Source organism: Neopsephotus bourkii, unplaced genomic scaffold (genome assembly GCF_033783945.1).
Source record: "Neopsephotus bourkii isolate Nb327-2 ecotype Australia unplaced genomic scaffold, CSIRO-AGI_Nbou_v1 NB_318, whole genome shotgun sequence".
Classification (NCBI taxonomy): domain Eukaryota; kingdom Metazoa; phylum Chordata; class Aves; order Psittaciformes; family Psittacidae; genus Neopsephotus; species Neopsephotus bourkii.
Genome location: NW_026900826.1, coordinates 9,574,566 through 9,587,024, shown reverse-complemented (window position 1 = coordinate 9,587,024; position 12,459 = coordinate 9,574,566). Strand labels below are relative to the sequence as shown.

Here is a 12,459-nt window from a genome sequence, read left to right as displayed (position 1 = left end):
TTTCAAGTGCCATATATCGCAAATTAAAACAAAGACAATTGCTTTTGCAAACTTGTCCAGAAAATGCTAAATGCACGCGTTGCTTGTTTTGAATCTTCTTTAGCAGCTGGAGATGATGTGTCTTTGGTTTATAGAAGCTCAGAAAGTCGCCATTGTATGCTACAGACATTGTTCACATTTTAGGAAGTTGCTTTGGGTGACCCACAGGAAATAATAAATGGACAAATCACAGAAAGACAGAATATCTGAAGTTTTAATCCAACTAACAAAGAGGATTTTAACACTGTAAAATACCATTGTATTGCTAAGGCTGTAAATTGTACATCAAAACCGATTAATGTCTATAGATGTAAAAATAGCAAGTTTTATGGTACAATAAAACACAGTATAGAAACCATTGAAAATTAAGTAGAAACCTCTTAAAACAATTGAGGCATTAATCTAAGTGTTTCTCCAAAGGTATTAAGTAAAACACAGTTAATACTGACTCTAAAGATCCCCCCATCTTCCCCAGTCCCCACCCCAATTAAACTGGTTAGAAAACATAGTAGTCACTCAGTTACTGGTTTGCATTCTCTCAGAATCATTTCGAGTCTTCATTTCCTTCCAGTACAGTAGAACAACTCTTCACAACACAGGACTACCCCTGAAGTAACGTATTTCCCAATGCTGTATAATTCTGCAAGTAAGTATTTCAGATGAATGCTGAAGGCTTCAGAGGCCCAAGGAAGTCTGCAGGAGGGCAATTAAATTGTGAATGCAAATTATTTACACAAACATTAGTGTACTGTAATTACAGCATCAAACTTGCAACAGAGCTGATGGGTGCTTTTAACAAAAGCTCCAAATGAAAGAAAGGGAAGAAAAACAGATTACAAAATAAATACCCTAAAGTTCTTCGTGGTAGAAACGTTCATCATGAAGCTGCCTGCCATAATCCGTTGCTTCGCTGTTAAGAAACAAATCCTGGTTCTTGAGGATTTCTGCTTCAGAAAGCTTTTTATCATCATTCAAATCCATTTCTTCAATAAGGTGAAGAGCCTTTAAAATAAATGGAATACCATGTGCACAGTTAATAGAGGTGAGCACTTACAAATAATGCTTTTAGAATGGCTTTGTTCAAGTCCTGCCATGCCACCATTACTAGTAACAAGCTAGACATGGGTTTGCATGTGGAACAGAGCCTTTCTTTCCTCCATTTGTTTCCCTTTGCCTCTTTGATTTGAGGTTAAGCTGTTGGCACACTTGCTTTCAGCTCTGGAGGTGTCTGCTGTGCTGAGCCATCTTTTCCTTCCTGAGCCCGTAGAGCCCCACTTTCCCATCACATGTGCATACAGAGATCTGCAGCTGGATATTCCTTATTTATCATTAGCAAAAAAATGCCCCACAGCTATAATTCATGATGGAAATTTAACTGGGAAGTAGTTGATGGCGACCTTCAACCGTGGACAAGCTAAGCCAACTATGCACAGGGACTTCAGCTTTGGGTAGCAAAAAAAGGGGGGAGTTTAGCAGTAAAAAAAACCCCAATTCCAGAATAATTTACTTGTAGCTTATTGACAAGCATTACATAGCTCAAAGCTAACAAGCCAGGACAGCAGCTTTTGCGCCTATTATTTCTGAGAAATAGAGGAGTCCTAGCATTACATGGGATTAATTGTATTTGCCAGACATCTATGAATATGAGGATTTAGAGAATCCTTCTGCTCCTACATTTTCTGATTGGTTTGGCTCAATGGAAGTGCTTAGTGACTTTTTTAAAACATTAAATATTACTTACATTTAAGCTGACTACATTACCAAAAAGCACTGAGGAAAATAACAGGGACTAACGTCAGCCAAGCAGACCCTAAAAGCACTCTGCATGGCGAAAGCTAAAAGATTATTAAGACAAACATCTTGGTAAACACATATCCATTCCTGCAAATGGAATGTACAATCATTTTTCTATTTTTATGTTATTTAGCTACCAGGTTTCTCAAATCATTCTGAAACGCCAAAGTGGCACTGCAATATTCAGCTTATGATTTAAATCAGTGCTGCCTTCTCTTTATGATAGGTGACTTCACTAAACCCTTATATTAACTGAAGAGAGAGGGAAAAAGGCATATTACAGAAACAAATAAAATGATGACTTCTTGCAGAACCAGGCTATTCCTACAGCACAGCCTTGCTGTAAGCTGGCATCTGAATGAATAGGGAAGAACTGGCAAAAAGCCCCCCAGAATAACCAAGCAAACTAACACGAGCATGACCAGACTCGACACCAGGCAGAATTCATGTTGGTTCTAACAGTATTGTTTCTGTCACATAAGAACCAAGCAGCCTCAAGAGTGAGATGTCAAAAAAAGCAAAGGCTTAAGATCCCCATTAACAAAAACACCGCCAGAGCACTCTAACACCTTAACTTCCTCCAAGGTCAGGCACAGGAGAGCCCGCACCTCTGGCTTGCCACACGGCTTTTTCTGTCACCAAGAGCTGAGACAGGAAGAGCTGGGACCTCAAAAATGACATGATCCAACACAGCAGATGGGCTGTGCTGTGCGACATCAAGTATCTCCTACTTCTACCAGGCATGGGAAGACCTATTGTTCCTGCCATTCTATCACCAAAATCCTCCAGTGCGAAGGAGAGAGACTCAAATTCAGCTTAAAAGTTATTAGGGGAAAGGCAGAAATCCCCTCCACTGCAGCTGGTGACTGTAAAGTCTGCTCATTCAAATAGGTTGTTCTGGAACACTCAGTGCTTCTACTGCCTGCACGACAAAATAAAGAGCTAAAATGAGAATCCACCTCAACCTATTATAGCATTCTACCCCTGATTAAACCATTTTAATCAACCTCATCAAAGTTTGCATCACGGCATCTTGAATCACAGAATACTTCCATTTTCTTGTACTTACGAAACACAAGGCTTTAGTTCTACAAATTATGGTGATTTATCCAGTTAGAAGAATCACAATCAATTTTTGTTCTCAAAAATGATGCTGTCAGTAGGTAACAGCTGCTTTTAGTTGTGTATCTCATTAGATTTACCTATAATTACAACAAAATAACAGACTAAAATGCCATACCCTTAAGTCAAACCAGATAAGCTATTTAAACAGGTAGAAAAGTACTTTGTTAATTTACACACATATAATTAATAGGAACTTCAGATTTGCCTAAAGGAGGTAAAGGACCTGCATTCTTTGCCAGACTGAAAGAAGGTTAAAAATATATACAAAGATGTGCCTAAGTGTTCTTTTTCAACTACTAAGACATAATGAATCTAAATGCATCTATCATTTGGTGGTGATACATTCATAATTCTAGTGCATTAATTAAAATCTAAACAGCAGTTAAAACACATACCTCCTCTTGGGCAATACCCTGATTATTGGGTACTATCCAAGACAACAGCTCTTGAGGGTCGAGTTTTCCATCATTATCCTTGTCGTAGTCATTCACAAACCGATCCTTCTCCACAAGTATCCATTCTGGATCTTCCCTTGCAGCTAGTAAGACACATTTGTCAAGTTTAAAGCCAGTCCTTACCTCAAAGCAGATGTTTTCACTTCTTCTCATAGCAAATTCAGTTAATCTCATAAAACACAAAAGTGACTTCAGGGAATAAAGCCAAGCCTTACCGACCAGTCCCCAGAGATTAAATAAATGCAGCTGCCTACAGATGAAAAAAATCCTTGTGTACAATAGAACAGAATGTAAAGCTAAGGCAATATTAACATTGTAAATTTACAATTGAACTGAGCGGATATTAAAGTCAAGGTTTACCATAAACTGAACTGTTTATCTTAATATCTCCACATTTACCCAGATTGGTAATGGAGAAAGCATATTATATTGAGTGTGCTGCCAGGGAGATGGTTTCCTACTTATTGTGACAGCTGACACATCAGTAGGAAGAAGATCAAGTGGATGACAGAGCAATCGTATATATGCAGTATTTACCCTGATTGCTCTCTCCCATAAGCATACAGCAATTGTGTTGTGGATGCCATGTTCAGAGTATCACACAGCAGCAATGTAAGCAGTACCACAGGCCAGACATTGGTCATCTGGGCTCATAACAGATGGAGGAAAATAGGAAAAAGCTTTAAACCAGCGAGTGTCCCAGGAAGCTGGTGGGCAGTGTTTGGCAGGATTCTGTGGCATTACGAGATTCTAAGGCTATATGAAGTTTTATAACATTCTACTGCCTGTTCCCCTGCTTTAACATCAAGGGAAGTCCCTCTGTGACAGGTAACAGAGGAGGCAAAGCTCTTGATTAGCTCAGGCTCAAGCCTGAGGCTTTCAAATTAGTTTACGGGCTCATTTTTGTTTGTTTTCTAAAACAGCTGGAATGTACCCAAAGCAATTTCATTTGCTGTTGTTCGTTATTCGTAGACTTGGTTTATACTTACCCTATGCACTGGTATTGCATCCTGCACCTCACCAGCAATCTTAAACTTGTCTCTAACTCTTTGAGAAATTTATAAGCAATTCATCAATCTGATAACCATGGCAGACAAGCAGGTATTAAGGCTTCCTAGACCTTATGAAAGTCCAAAGTAGGGGGCATCACAAGCAAGCAAATAACAGTTCAACTATAATTATATTTCTGTTATAAAAGCACAAGAAGAGTGAAGTATCTCTCCTTCCTTTCTAACATCTAGTTTTGCAAGTGGATTATCCCTTAATGTCACAATTCACCATACGCTGTTGCCCAAAGCCACAAGACAGTTATGAAACCAGACCCACCATGTAGTTTATTAAGTCATTTTAAAGTGCACTGCAGGAACACTGTCTGCAGGAGAGATGGCTGTTTGGAGAAGAGTTCAAGTAGTTTCTACAGTTATAGCCGATTCTGAACTCTTGCTAAAACGTGTTAATGACAAAGCTGTCACCTTCTCTCTTATTGCAAGGGCCCTAGCAATGATTTCACTCCTTCCCAACAACTTGAAATGCTTTTTTCAAGTCTGAGCAGGAAAAAGGATAAAAGAACTCTGTACTTGCATCACAGATCTATTGTTTTTTACTGGCTCTGGCAAATAAAGACAGTTACAAAAGGTGAAATTCCAGGGCTCACTGGAGTGAACAAAAACTGCCTATTCCCGTTTCTCCATATCCTCACGTGGCTTAAACATTTTCCCCAGTTAGGATGTTAGTCTGCCCTTAGGAACTAGCACTCCTTAGGACCAAGCAGACTTTCCACATGCCTAAAGCTACTGGTCTTTTCGGAACTGGAGGATTTATTTGCCCGATCTTGTAGCAAAACAAATATGGCATAGGAAATATATATCTATTAGCAATATAGGTAAAGGTCTGATTAACACCAGATAAGTGTCCTTTTTCTTGCTAAATAAGGAATAGATCAGGTTTAAGGAAGGGCAAGAGTGAGGGAAACAAATGAAAGCAGACAGGCTTTGGTATCTGGTCCAGTGAATGGGCTCCTTACACTTCCCCTCCACCTCTCTTAAAATATAGCTTCAGTGCTCCTAAAGCAGGGCTCACAGCTGCCTTCTTAAGCTGATAAAGACCAGGGAAGTTTAAACTTTCATTCCTGCTGGCTGGTTTCACAGGTGTGTTCAGTTACCAAAGCCATGTCTTACTTCAGCTGCGTACCTAGTGCTGAGGAATGGGCTTCCAGTTACACGAAGTAACTTGCAAGGAAGAGTGGAATGGGCTATATGCAAACTACTGCTCAGCACATACAGGGCAGAGTGAAATAATGAACCACTGTGCCCAGTATCAGGAAACTGAATTATTCTAAAAGACAGGATAATGTTATTCAGAATCTGTAGGTGGAGACATAAAGAGCTGAAAATAAAGGTGCATGCAATTTATCCCATTCCAAAACCTTTTGTTAGCTCCTTCTTTCACACACCCTGCCCCCCTCCCCCCCCGCCCCTTTTCCTTACTTGGGTCTCTTCTGTAATCACCAAGGAATTCTTCCAGGCTAACAAATCCATCACCATCTTTATCATGTTCTTCTAAAGCCTCCTGAATGACAAAGTCCTTTTGCATACACAGGAAAAGCAAAATAATCAATTTGTGAAAAATTAGCAACTTGTAATCAAGAGAAACAGCAATAAATAACTTCAGAGCAGTGAGGTGTTCTTTAAAGGAATGATTCCCTCATGGCAAATCTGCTTTTCTGTTTTCCACAGGCTAGTCCAGTAACTGGTTCCTGTGCATCAAGACAGATGTGTTCTTAAGAGTTTAGGCTGTCAGGTTTTATGGAAACCAGATCTGGATGGTGCCCACAGAGCTGGAATCCTGCAGCACAATTCAGAACTACAGAAATAGCTGAGAAACACGGATTTGTGCAAAGCTGTGTCCTCTCATTCCACTTTTCATGTGATGTATTCACTAATTTGCAGTTTTCCTTTGCAAAGAAATATTTCCTGTGAATCTCCCTAGCTTGAACTGAACTCTGAACTAGGCATGAAACTGAATGCACCACACATTAGCTGAGTGTTGATTTGGTCTGTAAAAGCCATACAGGTAACTGCTCAAAAACACACTTCCTGGAGTACTGGGGCTGAGCACATGCACTAAAGAGATGCTGCATCTAAAGATGCAGGCTGATAAAGATACTCCCCTGAATCTTACCGTCATATACTCCACTTCTTCAGGATGTTCAAAAGCAACAAATTCATCCACATTTAGATCAGGAACATTGTCTCTATTAGCCTTCTCAAAACGCTTTTTCTCCTTTAAATGAAGCTTAGAAAATAGATTTAGTTAGAGTACTTAATGAAAAGGAAAAACAACATCATAATAGCTGGCTGTGAGCTCATTAGAATATTAATTGCTTCACATTATCTACTCGTGTTCTACTGATGCTGTATTTTCACTAAAAAGAGCTCATCCAGAGCAACAAGTAAGCACTATTAACTGAAGCAGTTTTATTCTAAGAACTGCATAAAAACTTCCTTTATTCCAATTTAAGGAGACATTTAAAACACACTCTTAGTCAGGGCTTGGAAAACACAAAAGGGAGATAATGAAAAGACCAACCCTTGTCTTTATATCTGCTTCCTCTTCTAAAAGTCACCAATTCCCAAACTAGCCTGGTGGAGTGCAATGATTATCATTAATGGTAGCCACTGCAAATTCCAGAATTTACATTTTAAAGGACACTTAACCTTCTGGATCTATATCTCATTTATATCAAGGGCTGTTTGTAGTTCTAAGAAGGTCCTGAAATACCATATGTGTAAAATGTCTTTTCTGAAGGCATTTTAAGTGCTGAAGCATCAGACTGCTTCCTTTAACACAAGACTCATCATTACATCTCGAAGTATTTCAAAGCAAAGTCACTTCTCTAACCTGTTCTAATTACAGGTATCAGTACACTCTTTAAAACTAAATAATATCCACAAATAACCGTTTGAAATTGTACTTCCTAGTTTATATCCTGTTTATTGACACTTGTCTCAAAATCAGGCTAACCTGAGTAATACAGAGCATAAGACGTAAGGAATAAAGTGTAACTGCAACACCTGAACTATCTACAAAAGAATTAAATGTACTCCTCAGCAAAAGCTGTTCTTAGATGAGGGTTTAAAAAGGAAGGCAACTGAGAAGGATTGACTACAGGAACTACTGAACTGCAGCGTAAACTTTGGCTATTGAGGGAAAAAGTGTGGTTTTCAGTGGGCTTTTCTGAGCAGTGATGGACAAGGCTGCCACCTTCTGGTAAATTTATATGTCTACTTGACGTCAATGCTAAATCAATACCATGCTCTATAACCTTTACGTTTTGCTTAGAGCGGGATCTTTCCAACTGCAAGGAAAAGGCTGAAGGTGGCTGACACACGATGCTTGTACAAATCTGCCAGTTTTGCTCTTTACAATATACGTTGAAGAAATCAGCAAGCACGAAAACCTAGGAAGCAGTCATAGTGTAAGAGTAGGAGCTCTAGCTCAGCACAGACACCTATCATTGCAGCATCTCAAACATGGGATCGATATTTTGACTGCTAGTTCCATCTGAAGTCTTGTTTTATTTATAAGCTATGTAATTATTCAGTGAAGTGACCTCCAAAGCTTTACAGTTTGTTTCCTCAGTGTGTAAAATCCCCTGTCCATTGTACATTTTAGTTTCACTTCTGCCAGCATCCTATATTATGTACTATACTAAAAACAGACAAAGTAATCTTTACAGGGAAAAAGCAAACAAGCAAACAAAACAAAACCCCTAACAAACCAAAAACTCTAAAACCAAACCAAAATTCAGGCCAGAATTGTCTAAAACTCGCTTATTCCCTTTCTGGGAAATATTTAGATATGCCTATAAATGTGTAACTTGAAAGGAAAACAGTTTTGCTATGTGGTGATTCTTGGTGAACCTTTCCTCCCTGCCTCTCTGTTTCCACTCTTAAGTATCTGCTCTCACAAATGAGATTAATCCATATACATCCAGTTTTATTGATCGGTTTGAAGTCAATGTCCAAATATCGATGTCTGAATTGCTACTGCTTTCTCTGTGGGTCTCTAATGGACAGAAAGCGTTGGACAATACTGATACCCTACACTGGGTACTTGAGAAATACCTGGAAAAAGTGGGTAGCACATTGCAATAAAGGGCGTTAAGGAATACAAGGGTTTGTTTACCTCCAACACCAGTGGTACTGGCCCCTGCTGAAGGCAGGACACTGGTTAGGCTACAGTCCCAGCCTACCAGGTTGCCATCTTGGTTTAAGAAGATGGCTGGAGGCTGTGCTCTGTGATAAGACTGTCAATAGACTTACACTCCACTCAGCTAGCAAAATATACTCCAGAGGTACAATTTCATTCTATCTTCATTTTGTTGGTAGCAGCTTTAATACTCCATTACTCTCCTTTAATTACTCCCCTATCTCAGATGGATGAAAGTGTTAAAACAATGTGCCAGCTGCCACGGTTTCTCTACCCATCTTGTTCCATCACAATAAACAAACATTGCTGCCTTTTAGCAGCAGCTTATAGAAACTGATGCTGAAACATTTTACCTGTCGAAATGATTCTTCTTCCTGATCCTCCAGGACAGAGTTCTCATCAAAATCAATTTCACGATCATACATTTGCATATTATACTCCTTCCAAGACAGTAATCCATCACCATCTTTGTCATAGTCATTGAAGTGTTGCTTAGCTTCTTGTGTAACATAATGTTTAAAAGACTGCTGTATCCAGGAGCTCAGCTCATCTGTGAAAATCATTAAAAATACTAAAATGTAAAAAATCAGGATCATCTGCACTATAAAAACTGCAAAAGATACCACAGGTCTGCTCAGTCTGGAATACTCTGCAAATCAGGTGTAAGCATATAGGGAAGAGGTTATTTAAAGCAAAACAATCTGTTGATGCTATGGCTTTCTTTTCCAAGTTAACTGAATGAGAGAACAGATCACAGCTTCAGTTTTACTTTGGTAGCACTATTTCCCCATTGATACCCTTAGGCTAGAGTTACACGGTGGCTTTAATACAGCCTTTATAGGTGCTGCCAGAAAAATTATGATACACCTGGGGAATGGCAGGATAAAATGATTACAGGTGGTGTTCATAGAGCTGCAAAGCGGAGTGCATCACTGAAAACTTCTCTTAGTTCTCAGCTGAGAAAGTGCCCCTGTTGCGCTCACTGGGACCTGGACAAGGGAAGCAGCAGCCTGCCCCTTTTGGTGCCTGCTGACAGAAATGTCAGCTTGCAGTGATGCTGTAGCCATGCCTCTCAAATCCAAAGCCAATCAACACTGTCGCTCCTTTCAGCTTCTAATTATTCTTTTATCTTCAGAGCTTTATGGAAATGATGCTGAATATGGTTTAAACACACAGCTCTAAACATAACTTGGTACCCCAAGAAATCATTGTTCCCATCAGTATTGGGTTTCCTCTGAAAACTCCACCAACTGCCATAAAACTAGATTCACTGCTGTGGCCTTCGTTACCCAAAATAAAATACTGATAGATATTTTCCCTTTACTTAAGGCAAAATCAGGCCTTATGTATTGTGGTAATGCTTTTAAGCTACTTATTTTCATAGAAATGTGGTGAAAATAAAGCTTAATATACAGATGAATTCACAAAACACATTAAAGTTACTTCCTTTAAAGAAGATGGGGAGAACACACTCCCTCATGTACCTGGAAGGGGTAGACAACTTCCTCTGCATTGCAAAATGATACAGCTAACTCAACTCAACTGCAAACCCGCTCTGAAGAGTCCTGATGACTACTAGAGTACCCCACACAATTCTACTTAAGAAAAATCTTATAGCAGCTTTTAGATACCAAAATCTCTTATTCTTTCTTGACAGAAGCGTCAAAGTTTCCATCCAACTTTACCAGGTTTATTTAAATGTCTTTGAAAAGCAGCAAGAGATATTTAAAAATACACTCTGCATATTGAATTTCTGTTACCAAAGGGATCAGTTTTGTAACAGAATCTGTGAACTGACTGAGCGTGCAGAGGCGTGCATGCCAGGGCTTGTGCTGAAGCTTGTGCACAAAACCAGCACTGCCTCACAAGAACCTGCAACATGGCTTAAAGATGGACAACATCTAATTTAGAGCATGGTTTTATTCCCAGCATTTAAGGCACGAGGCACAGCCATCTGAACATCTCATGTCCAGTGCCATTAATCCAAAATACCACTAATGAGAAATTCTCAAGGAATGATTTACAATACACTGAGAAACAAATGACCTGAAAAAGCTTCAATACTATAAACTTCTTGGTGTAAAAACGCGTTTCACTGCAAGTTTTCCTTTGGGAAGTGAGGGGAAGGCAAGCTTCCATTGGACTGAGAACAAGATGAGCATGGAGGATGGGTGGAATTCCTACACTTTAAATAGACCTCTTCCCTGATAGCCTTCTCATTGTGAACTGCCTGTTGCTTGTTACAGGGATAAGCTAGCCCACTGAGGTTACATATTGCCTCACCTCTACCCAGTCAGCGGCAGGAACACTGAAATAAGAGTGCCGTTGACCAGTTTCAGCATATGAAGTGAAAGACATCAAGAGATGTAGTCAATCTTGTCTTTAAAACCGTATTTTATCCTCTCTCACCTAGAAAGCTTCCCGCATGTTTAATATTACATTCATGAAAGAGCACTGTTCCAGCGTTTGAACAAGGATTCTACTTGTTCTCTGTGTGTGCACTTGAGAGACTCTGGATTTTTGTCAAAATCACAGTGAAACGCCAAAAATCCATTTTCACAGTGAGTTTTTAAATAAAGTGTCAGAATGATGTACTGAAAGGAAGGGCCGGAGTTACTGTGCAGTTCACGAGTCTGACTGATAGAAACCTGTCTGGGAACTTGACACTACATTGTGATGGAATGAATATATGATCCCTCAGTGTCACCAGGTACTGAAACGCATGTACGAATTTCAAACACAGAAATCCACGCGATTCAAAGTGGCTTCAGATGTGCAAGGAGCAGGTACAAGCACAAAGCTGGCATTTGCAACTTGGTACTGCTCTCTGAGCCACACGAACTCAGTCCTGTGTGCTCTCCTGGGCTGCTTTCACCGCCTATGAGAAGTGCCAGGGACTGAGGCATCCCCTGTGCATGTATGTGTGTCTACATCCTCTGCTGGTGTTCCTAACGCCCTGGGCTGGAGGGTTGTTAGGTGTTTCACGGGGGTTCTCCGCAGCACAGCTGTCACCGGCTGTGTCACGGGCAGAGCGTGTCTTTTCCTCCTGAGGGCACCGGGCCACACATGGAGCGCGGACAAAGCCCGCTCCCAGCCCGGTTAAACCCCGCCATGTGCCGCTGGGGCCCGCCGTTACCCTTGCTCAGGAGGCCGTCCGCATCCGAGTCGATCTTCTTCACAATGGCCCTCAGCCGCCGCTGCTGCTCTTCCGGGCTCAGCCGCGCGTACTCGTCCGCCTCGTCCTGCGGCAGAGGAACCGCGCGTCACCGCGGGCCCTTCCCGCCCCAAGGCCCGCCCCAAGGCCTCCTGCGCCCGCTCCCGCCGCCCGCCTGCCCGCCCGCGGGCCGGGCCCCCACCTGTCCGCCAAGCAGCGCCTCCCGGTCGTAGTCGGCGCGGTGCTGTTCGTGCGCCGCGGCCAGGGCCAGGGCCAGGCCCAGCGCCAACATCACCGCCACCGGCCGCAGCCGCATCTCGCTCGCCGAGCAGGGGACCCGCGGCGAGGGGCGGGGAGAGGGGCCGCGGAGGGCGGGCCCCGGGTGCCGCCTGAGCGACACAGAGCGGGAGCGTGCCGCTCGGTGAGGAGCGGGAGGTCGTCCGCGCCCCGTCCCAGCCTGGTGCGCTCTGTCAGCGGGAGGTACCAACCCGTACCGGCACGTACGGAGCAGTGCCCTGCTCCAGAGCGTCCGTGCAGCCTGGCAGCCCGGAGTGACTGTCACCAGGACCGCAGACACGCATCGAGAAACCCCGGCACGAGGGAGGATTCGCAGGAACGAGCAGGGTAAACGCTTTATACCGAAGAGGAACACACGTTTCTCTTGCGTGTAGCCCCAACTCG

General features: G+C 41.9%; 1 protein-coding gene across 2 annotated transcripts; it reads right to left on the bottom strand.

The window, feature by feature from the left end:
- Positions 1-235: 235 nt before the first annotated feature.
- RCN2 (reticulocalbin 2) lies at positions 236-12,197 on the bottom strand. 2 transcript variants are annotated; one of them, XM_061347703.1, is made up of 7 exons: positions 11,981-12,197; positions 11,761-11,866; positions 8,978-9,174; positions 6,594-6,707; positions 5,900-5,996; positions 3,354-3,496; positions 236-1,041 (listed from the first exon to the last, which is right to left on the bottom strand). In XM_061347703.1, the coding sequence occupies exons 1-7, from the start codon at positions 12,092-12,094 to the stop codon at positions 889-891; spliced, it is 924 nt and encodes a 307-aa protein (XP_061203687.1). In that variant the 5' UTR covers positions 12,095-12,197; the 3' UTR covers positions 236-888. The 2 variants fall into 2 exon arrangements, with proteins under 2 accessions (XP_061203687.1, XP_061203688.1); XM_061347704.1 differs by having other exon boundaries at positions 6,594-6,695; positions 11,981-12,196.
- Positions 12,198-12,459: the final 262 nt, after the last annotated feature.

What these genes read in the sequence shown, in the direction of transcription:
- RCN2 (XM_061347703.1), bottom strand. Translation starts at nt 12,094, where the DNA reads ATGCGGCTGCGGCCGGTGGCGGTGATGTTGGCGCTGGGCCTGGCCCTG. An exon ending in AAGAAGTGGAGTATATGACG is followed by an intron (nt 5,997 to 6,593) that starts GTAAGATTCAGG and finishes TGTATGCAAAAG; the next exon opens with GACTTTGTCATTCAGGAGGC. An exon ending in AGGGTATTGCCCAAGAGGAG is followed by an intron (nt 1,042 to 3,353) that starts GTATGTGTTTTA and finishes TTTATTTTAAAG; the next exon opens with GCTCTTCACCTTATTGAAGA.